At 47.2% G+C, this 21865-nt stretch overlaps 1 protein-coding gene across 2 annotated transcripts in view; it reads left to right on the top strand.

Moving 5' to 3' along the window:
• Positions 1-21865, top strand: part of APLP1 (amyloid beta precursor like protein 1) — a 79595-nt gene that overhangs the window by 33001 nt on the left and 24729 nt on the right. For both annotated transcript variants that reach the window (XM_069741680.1, XM_069741681.1), the window contains exons 3-9: positions 8822-8971; positions 12822-12951; positions 13118-13230; positions 13326-13498; positions 13731-13903; positions 18409-18530; positions 18619-18693. In XM_069741680.1, coding sequence (XP_069597781.1) covers positions 8822-8971; positions 12822-12951; positions 13118-13230; positions 13326-13498; positions 13731-13903; positions 18409-18530; positions 18619-18693 — 936 coding nt within the window. The remainder of the gene's footprint in view (positions 1-8821; positions 8972-12821; positions 12952-13117; positions 13231-13325; positions 13499-13730; positions 13904-18408; positions 18531-18618; positions 18694-21865) is intronic.

Genomic DNA, 21865 nt, shown 5'->3' with positions numbered 1-21865 from the left:
GAAGAACTATCAGAGGGACCTGCCCTTATGATTCCTACCATATCTGAGCGGCCTTCTAATAGTTACCAATGCTGAATCCAAAAGGGGCGAGAGCGGGGACAAAACACGGGGCTGGGGAGGGGAAAGGGGGTCGTTCGAGGCAAATTATGGTCTAAAAGGAGCAAAGTAGTTCGGCTCGATGTAGACAGACGTGAATGCTTCGACTCTGCGCTGTCATGACTGACGGACATACGTGACCGCTGCTGCTGACCTACATCCACCACCGGAGTATATCACAATCCATTGCTGTCAGTGGAGCCCTGCAACATCAAAAGCCCCTGTAATACTAAAATGTAAGGACGACTGTCTGCAGCCCCATAATACATCATGAAATATGTAATACCCTGGTCGTAAAGAAAAATTAAAATCCATACAGACCTCTCCAGAGAAGGGGACATATCACCCTCACATTGAACGTATGGGGAAGTGAGAACAACTAATAACGGAAAAAGGGAAAGAGCTAACACTTCCATCTCCATTGAAGTGGCAGCCTTCTGCAGTGACCAGGTAATTACAGCAGAGAATGCTTTGAGGAAAAGATAGCAAGCCTGAGATTTGTTTACGCATGGGTGGTGAAGAGCAGGGGCTTCCTTTGTTCCAAGGAGGGAGCTTCCTTTCATCAAGGAAGCGTCTTAGACTTTTTGTCTCCGGTGTCCAGATATGAATATTGGGGGTTTGCATCAATCCGATATTTATATAGGAATGGGATATAGCTTTTCAGCGTTGTAGCAAATGGACGAACAGAACATGTTCACTCACATCACTCATCAAAACCTAGCCAACTTAATAACGGCCCAATGGATGATGCTATCTATGTCATATTTCAATTCTATCGAAAGATATGTAAGGGGTGAGTTTTCTCCTTATGGAGAGTGACATGCAAGGCCTGGCACGCCAGTATGAGGAGACTTAAGTTCCTTGTATAGAAAATTAAAAATGCAAATTAGATCTCATACTTTGCACCGATGAGATGCAATACCCAGAAATTATGTCTGCAAATTGAGATTCTGATTTGGCTTTTATCCTAAGTCATATTGCAAGGCTCGTTAAAAGGGTTAATATTGACTTGTAGGATTGCTACTTCCAATTGGTGGCGCTCTAGAGTTCAAGTCCTCTTCTTCAGTGAAGAGACATTTTGCCTATCGAAAGGTAAAATCGCGATAGGAAACATGATGATATCTACCGCCTGGGACCTTCGGGGGGTGAAGATATCCTGTAAGTTGGGGATCTCATAAAATTCTGAAGGGCCGAGCACATCCCACAAACTGCCCCCACATGAGCTCATCAAGGGGAGGTATGTGGGCGTAGCTTTAATCTAATAAAGATCAGAAGTAGGGTTTGGCCGTTTGTCAGTCCTTAGAAGTACGGCTTGCTGTGGGTTCTGTCCCATTTTGCTAAGCTACGCTCTGTCTGCTAAGCTCTGAGCCATTTCCGTGACATCAGATTTAGTAATTTTCTTTCGTTATTCCTTTTTATCTAATGTAATTGTATATACTGTATTGTTTTTTTCCCATTTTGTATCATCTTTGTATTTTTTTTATAAACACTGCCTATATTTCTGGATTAAATATATAAATTAAATAGCTCTGTTCCTCTTGTTCTGTAAACCGCACCCTTGGAGCTATACACTACCTGTAACAGGCGTCCAATCACCCTATACAAGACAACTGGTGGTGACAGCTAATTGTTCCATTGGTTGTTGTGGAGTTGGCAGTAACTGTACCTGTGTGTGTGTATGTATATTATCAGGCTGTATAGGTACAGTGCATGTGTGGTTTGGGTGTACTGTATGTATAATATCAGGCTGTATGGGTACTGTATGAGGGTGCTGTATAGGTACAGTGCATATGTGGTATGGTTGTACTGTATGTACACTGCTCAAAAAAATAAAGGGAACACTTAAACAACAGAATATAACTCGAAGTAAATCAAACTTCTGTGAAGTCAAACTGTCCATTTAGGAAGCAACACTGACGATCAATTTCACATGCTGTTGTGCAAATGGAATAGACAACAGATGTAAATTATTGACAATTGTGGTGAAATATGTGTATATATATATATATCTATATGTGTATAGGGACATATGTCTTGGGTTATATGTGTGACTAGTGATAATGTAACATCTGTCCTGAAGGCAAGTCGCACCTAGGTGTTAATAGGTAGTTCCTTGGGACTAGTAGAAATTGTGTCTCCATATCTCACCAGGAGGTCTAGCTAGGGCCAAGAAGAAAAGTAACATTTGGCACCTCCTAGGTCTTGGAGGGGAGATGCTAATTGCGGCCTGAGGGAATCTATTCCTGAGAACCTTTTCACAAGAGAAAATAATATATTCATTGAGGGCATGGCCGTGGCCCAATCAAACAGGCAGCAGTTATGATATTGACCTGAGGGGCCGGTCTAGAAACCTGACCTCCAGACCAAAGTTATAAATTTAGGCTGCAGACAGACAATTGTGTTCACATGATGGGGGCAGCCTGAGAAGCTGGTGTAATCCAATCTACATCGTCCAACCCTCAGGGAGCAGAAAGCAACTACCAGTTAGATAATTTCTGTAAGTTTCTCCTGTTTATTTTGATACTGTTTGCATAAGTTGTATGTCTTTTTATTATCATATTTTTATACTTTTTTCTTATTGTAAGCATTGAACCTTTTGTTATTAAAGTATAAAACTTTAACAAGTTGAACCTTGAATGTTCTAAAAGAATCCATAGCCTAAAGGTGTGTGAGCCTTATGAGTGATAGACATATTTTTATTAGTATTATTATTTCCGGGACTCATCGCCCGTGTATTCGATGAGTGGTGGCAGCGTGTATGAGCGGGTGTGTGGCCTGGGTCGGTGTGTGATTTATGCTCCCATTACAGAATAGGACAGAGGTTGAATGCTGGACCGAGAGTGGGGAGATAGATTAATCCTTGCAGGCACAACCCCAAGTCACGTGTGAGAGCCGGCACGTGACGAATAAGTGACACCACTGAGAAGGGATCCATGACAACAATTATCAAGACCCCCTCAATAAAGGAGTGGTTCTGCAGGTGGGGACCACAGACCACATCTCAGTACCAATGCTTTCTGGCTGATGTTTTGGTCACTTTTGAATGTTGGTTGTGCTTTCACACTCGTGGTAGTATGAGACGGACTCTACAACCCACACAAGTGGCTCAGGTAGTGCAGCTCATCCAGGATGACACATCAATGCGAGCTGTGGCAAGAAGGTTTGCTGTGTCTGTCAGCGTAGTGTCCAGAGGTTGGAGGCGCTACCAGGAAACAGGCCAGTACACCAGGAGATGTGGAGGGGCCGTATGAGGGCAACAACCCAGCAGCAGGACCACTATCTCTGCCTTTGTGCAAGGAGGAACAGGAGGAGCACTGCCAGAGCCCTGCAAAATGACCTCCAGCTGGCCACAAATGTGCATGTGTCTGCACAGTTAGAAACTGACTCCATGAGGATGGTCTGAGTGCCCGACGTCCACAGATGGGGGTTGTGCTCACAGCCCAACACCGTGCAGGACGCTTGGCATTTGCCACAGAACACCAGGATTGGCAAATTCGCCACTGGCGCCCTGTGCTCTTCACAGATGAAAGCAGGTTCACACTGAGCACATGTGACAGATGTGACAGTATGGAGACGCCGGGGAGAGCGATCTGCCTGCAACATCCTTCAGCATGACCGGTTTGGCAGTGGATCAGTAATGGTGTGGGGTGGCATTTCTTTGGAGGGCCACACAGCCCTCCGTGTGCTCGCCAGAGGTAGCCTTACTGCCATTAGGTACCGAGATGAGATCCTCAGACCCCTTGTGAGACCATATGCTGGTGCGGTTGGTCCTGATTTCCTCCTAATGCAGGACAATGCCAGACCTCAAGTGGCTGGAGCGTGTCAGCAGTTCCTGCAAGATGAAATCATTGAAGCTATGGACTGGCCCGCCCGTTCCCCAGAACTGAATCCAATTGGACACATCTGGGACATCATGTCTCGCACCATCCACCAACTTGCACCATAGACTGTCCATGAGTTGGTGGATGCTTTAGTCCAGGTCTGGGAGGAGATCCCTCAGTAGACCATCTGCCGCCTCATCAGGAGCATGCCCAGGCATTGTAGGGAGGTAATACAAGCACGTGGAGGCCACACACACACTACTGAGCATCATTTCCTTGTATTAAGGCATTTCCACTAAAGTTGGATCAGCCTGTAATTTCATTTTCCACTTTCGATTTTGAGCATCATTTCAACTTCATACCTCCGTGGGATATTAGTTGTGATTTACGTTGATCATTTTTAGGTTTTATTGTTCTAAACACTTTCTACTATGTAATGATTACAATTTACTACTGGAATATTTCATTCAGTGATATCTAGGATGTGGGATTTTAGTGTTCCCTTTATTTTTTTGAGCAGTGTATATTCCATGTATTGGAATCAGAGGTGTGTTGCGTCCCCCGACAACTGGTAACAATGGTGGGATCTGCCTGACCCCGGTCAAATGAGACTCTTGAAGAGCAACAGCATCGCTGGGACAAAAACAATGCATATAAGCGTAGGCGTCAAGCACATGAGTCCCCTGATGCAAAAGTCATTAGATTATCACGGGATGCCATTAGCCAACAACAGCGCCACATGCCTGCCCCCATCATGACATTACCACCCTCCCGATGCGATAGCATAGGGCATCCATCTAGTTAAATATAAGGACGGACGTCTGTGGCTCTATAATACCCCATATAATAGTCAGTATTCGGTCGAGGTCACACTTGCGAGTGCAATGCGAGAAACTCACCTCAATACCCGGCACTAAGGACCGGAGTGTACAGCTCCATGTATTTCTATGCAGCTGAACGCTCCGGTCCCGAATGCCGTCGGCAGTGCCGGGTATTGAGGCGAGAGTCTTGCGCCAGTTTCTCGCATTGCACTCGCAAGTGTGACTCCGGCCTTATCTGCAGCCTGATAATGCTTTATATAATACTGCCTACACTGCCCCCTATATTATTATTGTTATTATTTCTATAGCACCATTGATTCCATGGTGCTGTACATGAGAAGGGGTTACATCAAAATACAAATATCACTTACAGTAAACTAACAATGACAGACTGGTACAGAGGGGCGAGGACCCTGCCCCCGCGGGCTTACATTCTACAGGATGGTGGGAAAGGAGACAGTAGGTTGTAGGAGCTCCGGTGTTGGTGAGGCGGTAGCTCCGGTGTTGGTGAGGCGGTAGCTCCAGTGTCGGTGAGGCGGTAGCTCCAGTAGTGGTGAGGCGGCAGCTCCGGTGTTGGTGAGGCGGTAGCTCCGGTAGTGGTGAGGAGGCAGCGGGGTCAGTACAGGCTGTAGGCTTTCCTGAAGAGTTGGGCTTTCAGGTTCCGTCTGAAGGATCCGAATGTGGTTGATAGTCGGACGTGTTGGGGCAGAGAATTCCAGAGGATGGGGGATATTCGGGAGAAGTCTTGGAGGCGGTTGGGTGAGGAGCGGATAAGTGTGGAGGAGAGAAGGAGGTCTTGGGAGGACCGGAGGTCACGTGAGGGAAGATATCAGGACATTAGTTCAGAGATATATGGAGGAGACAGGTTATGGATGACTTTGTAGGTCAGTATTACTAATTTCAACTGGATATGCTGAGGGAATGAGAGCCAGTGAAGAGATTTGCAGAGGGGGAAGCGGAGGAGTAGTGAGGAGAGAGATGAATTAGTCGGGCAGCAGAGTTAAGGAAGGACTGGAGAGGTGCGAGAGTCTTAGCAGGGAGGCCACAGAGGAGAATGTTGCAGTAATCGAGGCGGGAGATGATGATGAGGGCATGCACAAGCATTTTAGTAGATTGAGGGTTGAGGAAAGTATGGATTCTGGAGATATTTTTCAGCTGGAGGCGACGAGGTGGAGAGAGCTCGGATGTGCGGTTTGAAGGACAGGGCAGAGTCGAAGGTTACTCCGAGGCAGCGGACTTCCGGTTTGGGGGAAAGCATGATGTCATTAATGGTGATAGATAGGTCAGGTAAGGAAGATCTATGAGATGGAGGAAAGATGATGAGTTCAGATTTGTCCACATTGAGTTTGAGGAAGCGAGAGGAGGAGAAGGAGGATATGGCTGATAGACACTCCGGGATTCTGGACAGCAGAGCGGTGACGTCTGGGCCAGAGAGGTAGATCTGAGTGTCGTCAGCATAGAGGTGGTACTGGAATCCATGGGACTTTATGAGTTGTCCCAGGCCAAGTGTATAGATTGAGAAGAGTAGGGGTCCTAGAACAGAGCCTTGGGGGACTCCAACAGAGATAGGGTGGGATGAGGAGGTAGTGTGGGAGTGGGAGACGCTGAATGTGCGGTTGGAAAGGTACGAGGAGATCCAGGATAGGGCGAGGTCTTTGATGCCAAAGGAGGAGAGGATCTGTAGTAGGAGGCAGTGGTCGACTGTGTGGAAAGCAGAGGACAGGTCTAGAAGGAGGAGTACAGAGTATTGTCCAGTAGCTTTGGCGGTAAGTAGGTCATTAGTGATTTTGGTGAGGGCTGTCTCAGGTGAGTGATGGGGGCGAAAACCAGATTGTAGATTGTCAAAGAGCAAGTTAGGCCTCTCTCACACTACTGTCGGTACGGGTCCGTCGCAATGCGTCAGGCCGAGGTACCGACGGACGTTGCGAATTTTTTGCAAGACATGGGCAGCGGATGCAGTTTTTTGACGCATCCGCTGCCTATTCTGCAGTCCGGGGAGGAAGGGGCGGAGTTTCGGCCAAGCATGCGCAGTCGAAAATGGCGGACGCGACGGACAAAAAAGCGTTACATTGAACTTTTTTTGTGACGACGGTCCGCCAAAACACGACGGATCCGTCGCACGATGGACACGACGTGTGGCAATCCATCGCGATCCGTCGCTAATACAAGTTTATGGGCAAAAAACGCATCCTGCGAGCACATTTGCAGGATCCGTTTTTTGCCCTAAACGACGGATTGCAAAAAACGCTAGTGTGAAAGTAGCCTTACATGGGAGGTGGGAGGAAAGTTCAGCATGGACGTGCTGCTCCAGGAGTTTGGAAGCGAATGGGAGCAGTGATATTGGGCGATAGCTGGACATAGCAGTTGGATCGAGGGTTGGCTTTTTAAGGATAGGCGCGATTGTGGCATGTTTGAACGCAGAAGGGAAGGTGCCAGAAGATAGTGATAGGTTGAAGAGGTGGGTTAGGGATGGGATAAGTGTGGTGGTGAGGTTGGGGAGGAGGTGGGATGGGGTCGAGCGCACAGGTGGTGAGGTGCGATTTGGAGAGGAGACAATAAAGCCCCCCTTCAGTGGTGTTGGATAGGGAGGTTATGGGGTTTGGACATTGGTCTGGTATACAAAGGGGTTGTGGTGGTTGAACAATGAAGACTTGCCTTGTCTGGTCGATCTTATTTTTGAAGTGTGTGGCAAAGTCCTCAGCAGAGATGAGGGAGGTTGGAGGGGGCAGTGGGGGGCGGAGGAGGGAGATAAAGGTTTTTATATAACTGTTTGGGGTTGTAGGATAGGGAGGATACCAAGGTTGTGAAGTCGCCTGTTTAGCACTACCCTCTACGCTCCTCCCTATAGTGCTCCCTGTAATCCTCCCTATATATAGTTACATAGTTATTAAGGTTGAAGGAAGACTATATGTCCATCTAGTTCAACCCATAGCCTAACCTAACATGTTGATCCAGAGGAAGGCAAAAAAACCCCATGTGCAAAGAGTAAGCTCCACATTGGGGAAAAAAATTCCTTCCCGACTCCACATACGGCAATCAGACTAGTTCCCTGGATCAACGCCCTATCAAGGAATCTAGTGTATATACCCTGTAACATTATACTTTTCCAGAAAGGTATCCAGTCCCCTCTTAAATTTAAGTAATGAATCACTCATTACAACATCATACGGCAGAGAGTTCCATAGTCTCACTGCTCTTACAGTAAAGAATCCGCGTCTGTTATTATGCTTAAACCTTTTTTCCTCCAAACGCAGAGGATGCCCCCTTGTCCCTGTTTCAGGTCTATGATTAAAAAGATCATCAGAAAGGTCTTTGTACTGTCCCCTCATATATTTATACATTAACATAAGATCACCCCTTAGTCTTCGTTTTTCCAAACTAAATAGCCCCAAGTGTAATAACCTATCTTGGTATTGCAGACCCCCCAGTCCTCTAATAACCTTGGTCGCTCTTCTCTGCACCCGCTCCAGTTCAGCTATGTCTTTCTTATACACCGGAGACCAGAACTGTGCACAGTATTCTAAGTGTGGTCGAACTAGTGACTTGTATAGAGGTAAAATTATGTTCTCCTCATGAGCATCTATGCCTCTTTTAATGCATCCCATTATTTTATTTGCCTTTGTAGCAGCTGCCTGACACTGGCCACTGAATATGAGTTTGTCATCCACCCATACACCCAGGTCTTTTTCATTGACGGTTTTGCCCAGAGTTTTAGAATTAAGAACATAATTATACATCTTATTACTTCTACCCAAGTGCATGACCTTACATTTATCCCCATTAAAGCTCATTTGCCATTTATCAGCCCAAGCTTCTAGTTTACCTAAATCATCCTGTAATATAAAATTGTCCTCCTCTGTATTGATTACCCTGCAGAGTTTAGTGTCATCTGCAAATATTGAAATTCTACTCTGAATGCCCCCTACAAGGTCATTAACAAATATGTTAAAAAGAAGAGGGCCCAATACTGACCCCTGTGGTACCCCACTGCTAACAGCTACCCAGTCCGAGTGCTATAGTGCTTCCTGTCATGTTTCCTATCATTTTCTAAGCATTAATGTATGTTCTCTTCTCGGTCTGCAGAGCATCGCAGCATGGCGGCCACAGATGGCGCTCTTTTGTGGCCGGGTGCCTCTTCACATGGACCTCATGAGCGGCGACTGGGTGGCCGATCCCCACGTAGTCCCCAGCTGCCCTGGAAGCATCGAGGAAATCCTACAGTACTGCAGACAGGTGAGGAGCGGCTGAGATACCCAACCTGAGATACTGCTGAGCCATTGTATCCTAATCTGTCCTGTGTGATACTGTCTGCTGAGCCGTGTATCTAATCCTCTCCTGTGTGATGTCTGCTGAGCTGTGTATCTAATCCTCTCCTGTGTGATACTGACTGCTGAGCCATTGTATCCTAATCTGTCCTGTGTGATACTGTCTGCTGAGCCGTGTATCTAATCCTATCCTGTGTGATGTCTGCTGAGCCGTGTATCTAATCCTATCCTGTGTGATACTGACTGCTGAGCTGTGTATCTAATCCTCTCCTGTGTGATACTGACTGCTGAGCTGTGTATCTAATCCTCTCCTGTGTGATACTGACTGCTGAGCCGTGTATCTAATCCTCTCCTGTGTGATACTGTCTGCTGAGCCGTGTATCTAATCCTCTCCTGTGTGATACTGTCTGCTGGGCCGTGTATCTAATCCTCTCCTGTGTGATACTGACTGCTGAGTCGTGTATCTAATCCTATCCTGTGTGATACTGTCTGCTGAGCCGTGTATCTAATCCTCTCCTGTGTGATACTGTCTGCTGAGCCATGTATCTAATCCTCTCCTGTGTGATACTGTCTGCTGAGCCGTGTATCTAATCCTGTCCTGTGTGATACTGACTGCTGAGCCATGTATCTAATCCTCTCCTGTGTGATACTGTCTGCTGAGCCGTGTATCTAATCCTCTCCTGTGTGATACTGACTGCTGAGCCGTGTATCTAATCCTCTCCTGTGTGATACCGTCTGCTGGGTTGTGTATCTAACCCTCTCCTGTGTGATACCGTCTGCTGGGTTGTGTATCTAATCCTATCCTGTGTGATACTGTCTGCTGAACCGTGTATCTAATCCTCTCCTGTGTGATACTGTCTGCTGAGCCGTGTATCTAATCCTCTCCTGTGTGATACTGACTGCTGAGCCGTGTATCTAACCCTCTCCTGTGTGATACCGTCTGCTGGGTTGTGTATCTAACCCTCTCCTGTGTGATACCGTCTGCTGGGTTGTGTATCTAATCCTCTCCTGTGTGATACTGACTGCTGAGCCGTGTATCTAATCCTCTCCTGTGTGATACCGTCTGCTGGGTTGTGTATCTAACCCTCTCCTGTGTAATACTGTCTGCTGAGCTGTGTATCTAATCCTATCCTGTGTGATACTGTCTGCTGAGCCGTGTATCTAATCCTATCCTGTGTGATACTGTCTGCTGAGCTGTGTATCTAATCCTCTCCTGTGTGATACTGACTGCTGAGCCGTGTATCTAATCCTATCCTGTGTGATACCGTCTGCTGGGTTGTGTATCTAATCCTCTCCTGTGTGATACTGTCTGCTGAGCCGTGTATCTAACCCTCTCCTGTGTGATCCTGTCTGCTGAGCCGTGTATCTAACCCTATCCTGTGTGATGTCTGCTGAGCTGTGTATCTAATCCTCTCCTGTGTGATACTGACTGCTGAGCCATTGTATCCTAATCTGTCCTGTGTGATACTGTCTGCTGAGCCGTGTATCTAATCCTATCCTGTGTGATGTCTGCTGAGCCGTGTATCTAATCCTATCCTGTGTGATACTGACTGCTGAGCTGTGTATCTAATCCTCTCCTGTGTGATACTGACTGCTGAGCCGTGTATCTAATCCTCTCCTGTGTGATACTGTCTGCTGAGCCGTGTATCTAATCCTCTCCTGTGTGATACTGTCTGCTGGGCCGTGTATCTAATCCTCTCCTGTGTGATGTCTGCTGAGCTGTGTATCTAATCCTCTCCTGTGTGATACTGACTGCTGAGCCATTGTATCCTAATCTGTCCTGTGTGATACTGTCTGCTGAGCCGTGTATCTAATCCTATCCTGTGTGATGTCTGCTGAGCTGTGTATCTAATCCTCTCCTGTGTGATACTGTCTGCTGGGCCGTGTATCTAATCCTCTCCTGTGTGATGTCTGCTGAGCTGTGTATCTAATCCTCTCCTGTGTGATACTGACTGCTGAGCCATTGTATCCTAATCTGTCCTGTGTGATACTGTCTGCTGAGCCGTGTATCTAATCCTATCCTGTGTGATGTCTGCTGAGCCGTGTATCTAATCCTATCCTGTGTGATACTGACTGCTGAGCTGTGTATCTAATCCTCTCCTGTGTGATACTGACTGCTGAGCCGTGTATCTAATCCTCTCCTGTGTGATACTGTCTGCTGAGCCGTGTATCTAATCCTCTCCTGTGTGATACTGTCTGCTGGGCCGTGTATCTAATCCTCTCCTGTGTGATACTGACTGCTGAGTCGTGTATCTAATCCTATCCTGTGTGATACTGTCTGCTGAGCCGTGTATCTAATCCTCTCCTGTGTGATACTGTCTGCTGAGCCATGTATCTAATCCTCTCCTGTGTGATACTGTCTGCTGAGCCGTGTATCTAATCCTGTCCTGTGTGATACTGACTGCTGAGCCGTGTATCTAATCCTCTCCTGTGTGATACTGTCTGCTGAGCCGTGTATCTAATCCTCTCCTGTGTGATACTGACTGCTGAGCCGTGTATCTAATCCTCTCCTGTGTGATACCGTCTGCTGGGTTGTGTATCTAACCCTCTCCTGTGTGATACCGTCTGCTGGGTTGTGTATCTAATCCTATCCTGTGTGATACTGTCTGCTGAGCCGTGTATGTAACCCTCTCCTGTGTAATACTGACTGCTGAGCTGTGTATCTAATCCTATCCTGTGTGATACTGTCTGCTGAGCCGTGTATCTAATCCTATCCTGTGTGATACTGTCTGCTGAGCTGTGTATCTAATCCTCTCCTGTGTGATACTGACTGCTGAGCTGTGTATCTAATCCTATCCTGTGTGATACCGTCTGCTGGGTTGTGTATCTAATCCTCTCCTGTGTGATACTGTCTGCTGAGCCGTGTATCTAACCCTCTCCTGTGTGATCCTGTCTGCTGAGCCGTGTATCTAATCCTATCCTGTGTGATACTGTCTGCTGAGCCGTGTATCTAATCCTCTCCTGTGTGATACTGTCTGCTCAGCTGTGTATCTAATCCTATCCTGTGTGATACTGACTGCTGAGCCGTGTATCTAATCCTATCCTGTGTGATACTGTCTGCTGAGCCATGTACCTAATCCTATCCTGTGTGATACTGACTGCTGAGCCGTGTATCTAATCCTATCCTGTGTAATACTGACTGCTGAGCCGTGTATCTAATCCTATCCTGTGTGATACTGTCTGCTGAGCCGTGTATCTAATCCTCTCCTGTGTGATACTGACTGCTGAGCTGTGTATCTAACCCTATCCTGTGTGATACTGACTGCTGAGCTGTGTATCTAACCCTCTCCTGTGTGATACTGACTGCTGAGCTGTGTATCTAACCCTATCCTGTGTGATACTGACTGCTGAGCTGTGTATCTAACCCTCTCCTGTGTGATACTGACTGCTGAGCTGTGTATCTAACCCTATCCTGTGTGATACTGACTGCTGAGCTGTGTATCTAACCCTCTCCTGTGTGATACTGACTGCTGAGCTGTGTATCTAACCCTATCCTGTGTGATACTGACTGCTGAGCTGTGTATCTAACCCTATCCTGTGTGATACTGACTGCTGAGCTGTGTATCTAACCCTATCCTGTGTGATACTGACTGCTGAGCCGTGTATCTAATCCTCTCCTGTGTGATACTGACTGCTGAGCTGTGTATCTAACCCTCTCCTGTGTGATACTGACTGCTGAGCCGTGTATCTAACCCTCTCCTGTGTGATACCGTCTGCTGGGTTGTGTATCTAATCCTCTCCTGTGTGATACCGTCTGCTGGGTTGTGTATCTAATCCTCTCCTGTGTGATACTGCCCCTCATTGTCCCTCTTCCGCAGATGTACCCGGAGTTGCAGATTACGGGGGTGACAGAAGCTGCTCAGCCGGTCACAGTGACAAACTGGTGCCAGAAGCAAAAACCTGATTGCAAACGTCGGCAGCACATCGTGATCCCGTACCTCTGCCTCGGTGGGTGTGGCCGGTGGGCGCTCCTCGGGGGCGGTACTATGAAGCCCCTTCGCCCTCATTAGCTGCTCCCTTACTGTTGGGAAGTTGTAGATCTTTCCCGCCTGCGTCCACGTTCTTCCGTAAGTCAGCGCCGGCCATTTAATTGCCACGTTTTGTCTTTTTGCAGTGAACGAGTTTGTCAGCGACGCTTTGCTGGTCCCGGATAAGTGCCGCTTCCTGCACCGCGAGCAGATGGACGTCTGTGAGAGCTACCAGCACTGGCACGAGGCGGCCCGCACGGTGAGACCACCATCATGGGCGCAGTACTGGAGGGGCTTCTATAGTCCGGACCCCTCTGGCGGGATACTAACCAGTCCCGGCTCTTCCTTGTGCAGGCCTGTGCCGCCGAGGACCTGGATCTGCACAGTTACGGGATGCTGCTTCCGTGCCACCCAGAGAGATTCCGGGGAGTGGAGTACGTCTGCTGTCCGACACGGGCCCCCCACCAGGTGGAGCCCACGAGGGGGCAACCTGTCACCGAGCTGGAGCCGCAGGACCCAGACAGGGGGTAAGAAGTGAGAAAACGCTGCCAGGGGTGGAAGCGGCCCCTTTCAGCACTATAGCGGGGGCCACGTGTGGCACTGACCCCACCGGGCCCTGCTGCTTGGTCGTGACCCTCGGGGGCACTGTTACCGAGGTCGTATGGAGAATCTCCTCCCTTCTACCAGCAGGGGTGATATTACTGACACCACACCTAGGGGGCGCTCTATATGATTTCCATTTTTAATTTTTTTTGCCAGGGACGACGTTGAGATTGAAGATGATAACGTGGACATCATTGAGGACGGAGGAGAGGACGCAGCGGGGGCCAGCGAGGACCAGCACCCCCCAATATGGGATGATTACTTTGTGGGAAATGGAGAAGAGGAGGAGACCACCAGCAGCGCACCCACAATGCCGCCAGAGGTTAAAGGTAAGGCGCTGCTATCATCCTACGTGGCTGCTTTCCATTATCACAGGTTTCATGCTGAAATGGTATAAGGCTATGTGCACATGTTGCAGATTTCCTGCGAATCCGCAATTTCCATGCAGAAGCGCTGCAGATCCACAAGTGATTTACAGTACAATGTAAATCAATGGAGCAAAAAAATGCTGTGCTAATGGTGCGGAAAATTCCGCCCTAAAAACACAGCAGATTCAAAAAAGGAACATGTCAATTCTTTTTGTGGATCTGCACCATTTCTGCACCCATTGACTTCCATTGATTCAGTCAAATCTGCAGCAAAACCGCAGGATCTGCGGTTTTGCTGCGGAGTTGTGTGCGAGAAACGCTGCAGATCGGTAGGGGGAAGAGTGTGTGAGCGGAGACTGTGTGTGTGCGGAGAAGATGTGCATGTCTGTGTGCGGGTGTTTGTGTGTGTCTGCAGTGGTCTGCGGGGCTGTGTGTGTGTCTGTGTGCGGGGGTCTGCGGGGCTGTGAGGGGATTGCGGGGGTCTGCGGGGATTGTGGGGCTGTGCGGGAATCACGGGCCTGTGCAGTGATCTTGGGGCTGTGCGGGGATCGCAGACTGTGCGGGGATCATGGGCTGTGCGGGAATCACGGGCCTGTGCAGTGATCTTGGGGCTGTGCGGGGATCGCAGACTGTGCGGGGATCATGGGCTGTGCGGGAATCGCGGGCCTGTGCTGGGATTGCGGGGCTGTGCGGGGAACGCGGGGCTGTGCGGGGATCGCAGACTGTGCGGGGATCACAGACTGTGCGGGGATCACAGGCTGTGCAGGGATCGCAGACTGTGCGAGGATCGAGGGCTGTGCGGGGATCGCGGGGCTGTGTGTGCGTATGTGGGGCTGTGTGTGTGCGGGTCTGTATGTAGGCAGGCATCATCCGATAGGACTACTAGTCCCATCCGGCTATGCCTGCTACAGTGACAGGTAGCTGGATGATGGGACAGTATAATCCCATGATCCGGCTACTGTGTTCAAGTGTAAAAAAAAAAAAAAAAAAACATATACAGAACATACAGTACATACAGTACACACATATAGACATACAGTACATACAACATAGAGTACATACTCACCAATTACCTTGATCCCCGAAGCCATTGATCACCTGTAATAAAATATTAAAATAATAAACAAACAATATACTCCCTGATCTGCAGTAATCCAATTAATACGATTGTCCCACGACGATCTCCCGTGGAGAGCTGCCACATCAGCTGATGCGACCGCTCTCCAGGGGCTCCGGGATACAAAGACGGAAGGCATCCTTCCGCACTGTATCCCTCCGCCACTGTGAGTACAGTATAGTTCATACTGTCACTTGCGGCACTGCTGCATGGGAAAATTCCCACACAGCATTGCCTAAAGTGAGAGCAATGAACTCAGGTAACCTCTTCAGTGATGCACTGCAGGAGCCATTGTCTCCTGTCAGTGTGTCACTGGAGGCCTATAGAGCGGTCACATAACCTGATATCACTGCTCTATAGGGGAGATCGTCATCGGACACTCGTTATTAATTGGACTGCATCGGACAGGGAGTTGGTTTATTATTTTTTATTTTTTCCAGGTGATCAAGGGCATCGCAGGAATTAGGCTTGTTTCTAAGTATGGTGAAATTAAGAGTATTAAAATATTTTTTTCTGGCTGTGGTTTTTTTTTTAACTCTTTCACCACTATAGGATTAATAATGGATAGGTGTCTTATTGACGCCTGTCCATTACTAACCGGGCTTAATGTCGCCTTACAATACAAAGGTGACATTAACCCCTTATTACCCACCACTATAGGGCAGTGGGAAGAGAGAGGCTAAATGCTGGAATTGGCGCATCTTACAGATGCGCCATTTTTGGGGTGGCAGGGAGATGGTATTTGTAGCCGGGGGAAGGCAAATATCCATGGCCCCTCTCTAGGCTATGAATATCAGCCCGCAGCTGTCTGCGTAGCTTTTCTGGCTATAAAATAAAGGGGGACCCCACGTTATTTTTTGGGGAGTCCTCCTATTTTAATAGCCAGTAAAGGCTACGCAGACAGCCTGGGAAGATCCATGGGTATTACCCCCTTCCCAGGCTATAAACACCGGCCCACAGTCGCTGGCTTTCCCACTCTGGACTTGAAAATTGTGAGGGAGCCTATGAAAAAATGTTTTTCAATTTTTTTTTTTAAATTAAACAGATATTGCGTTGAAGGCCAGGGTCACATTTGCGAGAAACTTGCACGAGTCTCGCACCTCAATATCCGGCAGCACTATTATCTATCTATCTATCTATCTATCTATCTATCTATCTATCTATCTATCTATCTATCTATCTATCTATCTATCTATCTATCTATCTGTGTGTAGAATGGAGTGTGGGTTGGAAAATGATAAAGAGGAAGTTGGACCAGAAATGACATCATAATTCTTTTTTTTTGTTCAATAATAGATCTTTATTTAGCTTTCAAAAACGCATGCAGACCTGCATAAAAAAACCGCATCAAAAACGCATAAAAATACGCAGCAAATCCGCACCTGCGTTTTCTGGCAAGAGAGGGAAGAATCTGCACAGGCAAATCTGCAACGTGTGCACATACCCTAAAGCAGGCAACGTATGGCAGATTATGGGCACAGTATGGCGGAATTATTTAGGTACTGTACGTATATTGGAGCTGTACGGTACTATTATGTATGCACTGTTTGGTGGTATTATTAGACTACTTTATGGTACTGTTAACTAAACATTAGGTATTTAGTGGTGCTGTGGTGTAGACATTCACATGATGGAATTACTTAGGCACTGTATGGCAGTATTATGTAATAACTATATAGTAGTAATACTTTGTGGCACTGTCTTCTGTAAGATTTAGGTTTCACAATTTTGGGCTATTGTTATTGATTTTGTTTGCTCACCCTATAGCGGTAATATATAGGCACGGTATAGTTTACTATTAATTTGACACTTTATCAGCATGATTTACGGTAATCCTAAAACCACACCATTTTATGTAGGCACTGTATAGTGGTTTTATTTAGACACAAAATTGTGCATGGAAGTAGGTAATGTGTGGCGCTGTTATTTGTTCAGATAATGGTACTATTAAGGAGGCACAGAATTGTACTATTATGTAGACAGATTATGTAGGCCCACGATTGTGCTATCAAGTGGGCACGTTATGGCAGTAATATTAAGGCAATATTTGTTGTACTTTTATGTAGGCAGTGTGCAGTAGTATTTTTAAGTCGCATTATTATGTAAGCACTGTGTGGCGGTGATATTAACGCACATTTTATGGTATTATGTAGGCACTGTATTAGGGATTTTTTTAGGCACATTATTGTACTATTATTATTATTATGCAGGCATTTTGTGGCGGTGGTTTTAAGGCACATTATTTTACAGTTATGTAGGGCACTGTTTGTGGTATTATCAAGGCATAGTATTGTACTGTTGTGTAACTACTTTGGTGGTATTATTAATGGACAGTATTATTCTGTGTGGTGGTATTATTAAGGCACAGTATTGTACTATTACGTAGTCACGGTGTGACAGTATTTTGTAGGCATTTTGTGGCGGTGGTTTTAAGGCACATTATTGTACTATAATGTAGGCACAGTATTATCAAGGCACAGTATTGTACTTCTATGTAAGCACTGTGTGGCGGTATTATGTAGACATTTTGTGGCTGTGGTTTAAGGCCCGTTTTTCTACTATTATGTAGGCACGGCGTGCAGTATTATCTAGGCACAGTTTTGTACTATTATGTCATCACGGTGTAACAGTGTTATGTAGGCATTTTGTGGCGGTGGTTTTAAGGCACATTATTGTACTAATATGTAGGCACAGTATTATCAAGGCATAGTATTGTACTGCTACGTAAGCACTGTGTGGTGGTATTTTGTAGGTACAGTGCGGCACCATTAAATAGTAACTGTGTGTATTATTGAAAGGGAATCTGTCAGTAACATAAATCCTCCCAAGCTGTCTATATGGGCATAAAGGTCATGGAAAGTTGAATAAAATGACACCTTGATATCTGCGATCCGTTGTCTTATGACAGAGAAGTCCACGGTTTTTCTTAATATGTAAATGAGCAGTTAAGATCTATGGGCTGGACATAGATTTCCCTGAGACTCCGCCTCCAGAGGTTATTTTAAATGTAAAGGGGGCGTTACCAGTGTGAGAGATGTAGATTCGAAGAGTGGACTGTCAGTCATTACGTACTAATAACCCATTTTTATATAAAATAAGCTCTGGAGGCAGATTCTCCTGGAGATCTATGTCCGGCCCATAGATCTTAACAGCTCATTTACATAAAAAAAGAAAACGTATCTTTCTCTGGAATAAGACATCGGATTGCAGATATCAAGGTGTCATTTTGCTCAGCTTTCTATGACCTACGTGCCCATATAGACGGATTAGGAGGGCTGATAGATCCCCTTTAGGCACCGTGTGGAGGTATTATTTTAGCAATATAGCGGATATATCCCGTGTTTCGCAGTTTCTCGCCCCACTGACGGGGTGGATATCTACTTTGAGTCTCCGAGGGACGGATCTGAACATGCCAACTTCCTACGAGCGAAAATGGAGCTGGAGGAAAGACGTATGAAGCAGATCAATGAGGTGAGCGTAATGTCAAGGCCGAAAATCTGATCGACCGGTCAATTAAAAGGGCAGACATGTCAGTGACCAGCGAGCCTTCGTCTTCCAGGTCATGAAGGAGTGGGCGAATGCGGATAACCAAGCCAAGAATCTGCCCAAGTCCGACCGCCAGGCTCTGAACGAGGTACGGGGCCCGGGATGATGGGAGCAGCATTGTTAGTGGGGGGTCGCCATATGGCGGGATGGGGGTTAATAAGAATCTGAGCTCGGAGGTACCAGGTAAGCAGAATCGGGTGACTGGTCCCATAAATATTTAATGGCCCCACTCCCTGTCTCACGAAAATATGAGTTATTGCGCAGCGGCAGGAGGATTTTCCCATGATAATATCTGCAGGTTTTGGAGCCATTAGCAGTGAAAACCGATACGAGAGACAGATGTAAAAGTCATTTCTTCAGCAAATCCCCTAATGTCCGGGGAAAGCGATGGCTTTTAGTCCCACTTAAGTCTGTATCTGGGGGTCGTGTTACCGCTGAGATAACATGGGGGCGAGATGAGATATCAGGAAAGCCGATCTGATCCGCTCGCCCCGTGTCATAAAAACAAAGTGCGGGACAAGACGGCGCGAGGGCGGATCTGATGACACGGCGCGCTGGATGTCGCCCCATCTCCCCGGATAAAGCCCCCGAGAATCCCCCACATGTTCTGTCCAATCGCGGAAACATGGAGGATTCATGATGGGATCAGTGCGGAACCGCAGGACGGACGCCTTATGTGTCAGGATACCCATGTGTGATACCGTCTGCTGAGCCGTGTATCTAATCCTCTCCTGTGTGATACCGTCTGCTGAGCTGTGTATCTAATCCTCTCCTGTGTGATACCATCTGCTGAGCTGTGTATCTAATCCTCTCCTGTGTGATACTGTCTGCTGAGCCGTGTATCTAATCCTCTCCTGTGTGATACCGTCTGCTGAGCTGTGTATCTAATCCTCTCCTGTGTGATACCATCTGCTGAGCTGTGTATCTAATCCTCTCCTGTGTGATACCATCTGCTGAGCTGTGTATCTAATCCTCTCCTGTGTGATACCGTCTGCTGAGCTGTGTATCTAATCCTCTCCTGTGTGATACTGTCTGCTGAGCCGTGTATCTAATCCTCTCCTGTGTGATACTGTCTGCTGAGCCGTGTATCTAATCCTCTCCTGTGTGATACCGTCTGCTGAGCCGTGTATCTAATCCTCTCCTGTGTGATACTGTCTGCTGAGCTGTGTATCTAATCCTCTCCTGTGTGATACCGTCTGCTGAGCTGTGTATCTAATCCTCTCCTGTGTGATACCGTCTGCTGAGCTGTGTATCTAATCCTCTCCTGTGTGATACCGTCTGCTGAGCCGTGTATCTAATCCTCTCCTGTGTGATACCGTCTGCTGAGCCGTGTATCTAATCCTCTCCTGTGTGATACCGTCTGCTGAGCTGTGTATCTAATCCTCTCCTGTGTGATACTGTCTGCTGAGCCGTGTATCTAATCCTCTCCTGTGTGATACCGTCTGCTGAGCTGTGTATCTAATCCTCTCCTGTGTGATACTGTCTGCTGAGCCGTGTATCTAATCCTCTCCTGTGTGATACCGTCTGCTGAGCCGTGTATCTAATCCTCTCCTGTGTGATACCGTCTGCTGAGCCGTGTATCTAATTCTCTCCTGTGTGATACCGTCTACTGAGCCGTGTATCTAATCCTCTCCTGTGTGATACCGTCTGCTGAGCCGTGTATCTAATCCTCTCCTGTGTGATACCGTCTGCTGAGCCGTGTATCTAATCCTCTCCTGTGATACTATCTGCTAAGCAGTGTATCTAACCCTCTCCTGTGTGATACCGTCTGCTGAGCTGTGTATCTAATCCTCTCCTGTGTGATACCGTCTGCTGAGCTGTGTATCTAATCCTATCCTGTGTGATACTGTCTGCTGAGCTGTGTATCTAATCCTCTCCTGTGTGATACTGACTGCTGAGCCGTGTATCTAATCCTCTCCTGTGTGATACTGTCTGCTGAGCCGTGTATCTAATCCTATCCTGTGTGATACTGACTGCTGAGCCGTGTATCTAATCCTCTCCTGTGTGATACTGACTGCTGAGCCGTGTATCTAATCCTCTCCTGTGTGATACTGTCTGCTGAGCTGTGTATCTAATCCTCTCCTGTGTGATACTGTCTGCTGAGCTGTGTATCTAATCCTATCCTGTGTGATACTGTCTACCGAGCCGTGTATCTAATCCTATACTGTGTGATACTGACTGCTGAGCTGTGTATCTAATCCTCTCCTGTGTGATACTGACTGCTGAGCCGTGTATCTAATCCTCTCCTGTGTGATACCGTCTGCTGAGCTGTGTATCTAATCCTCTCCTGTGTGATACTGTCTGCTGAGCTGTGTATCTAATCCTCTCCTGTGTGGTACTGACTGCTGAACCATGTATCTAATCCTATCCTGTGTGATACCGTCTGCTGAGCTGTGTATCTAATCCTCTCCTGTGTGATACTGTCTGCTGAGCCGTGTATCTAATCCTCTCCTGTGTGATACCGTCTGCTGAGCTGTGTATCTAATCCTCTCCTGTGTGATACCGTCTGCTGAGCCGTGTATCTAATCCTCTCCTGTGTGATACCGTCTGCTGAGCCGTGTATCTAATCCTATCCTGTGTGATACTGACTGCTGAGCTGTGTATCTAATCCTCTCCTGTGTGATACTGTCTGCTGAGCCGTGTATCTAATCCTCTCCTGTGTGATACCGTCTGCTGAGCCGTGTATCTAATCCTATCCTGTGTGATACTGACTGCTGAGCCGTGTATCTAATCCTATCCTGTGTGATACCGTCTGCTGAGCTGTGTATCTAATCCTCTCCTGTGTGATACTGTCTGCTGAGCCGTGTATCTAATCCTCTCCTGTGTGATACCGTCTGCTGAGCTGTGTATCTAATCCTCTCCTGTGTGATACTGACTGATGAGCCGTGTATCTAATCCTCTCCTGTGTGATACCGTCTGCTGAGCTGTGTATCTAATCCTATCCTGTGTGATACTGACTGCTGAGCCGTGTATCTAATCCTCTCCTGTGTGATACCGTCTGCTGAGCTGTGTATCTAATCCTCTCCTGTGTGATACCGTCTGCTGAGCTGTGTATCTAATCCTCTCCTGTGTGATACTGTCTGCTGAGCTGTGTATCTAATCCTCTCCTGTGATACCGTCTGCTGAGCTGTGTATCTAATCCTCTCCTGTGTGATACTGTCTGCTGAGCTGTGTATCTAATCCTCTCCTGTGTGATACCGTCTGCTGAGCCGTGTATCTAATCCTCTCCTGTGTGATACCGTCTGCTGAGCTGTGTATCT

This window comes from Ranitomeya imitator, chromosome 10 (assembly GCF_032444005.1).
Source record: "Ranitomeya imitator isolate aRanImi1 chromosome 10, aRanImi1.pri, whole genome shotgun sequence".
In the NCBI taxonomy this organism is placed as follows: domain Eukaryota; kingdom Metazoa; phylum Chordata; class Amphibia; order Anura; family Dendrobatidae; genus Ranitomeya; species Ranitomeya imitator.
This window is presented reverse-complemented; position numbering and strand designations above follow the sequence as displayed.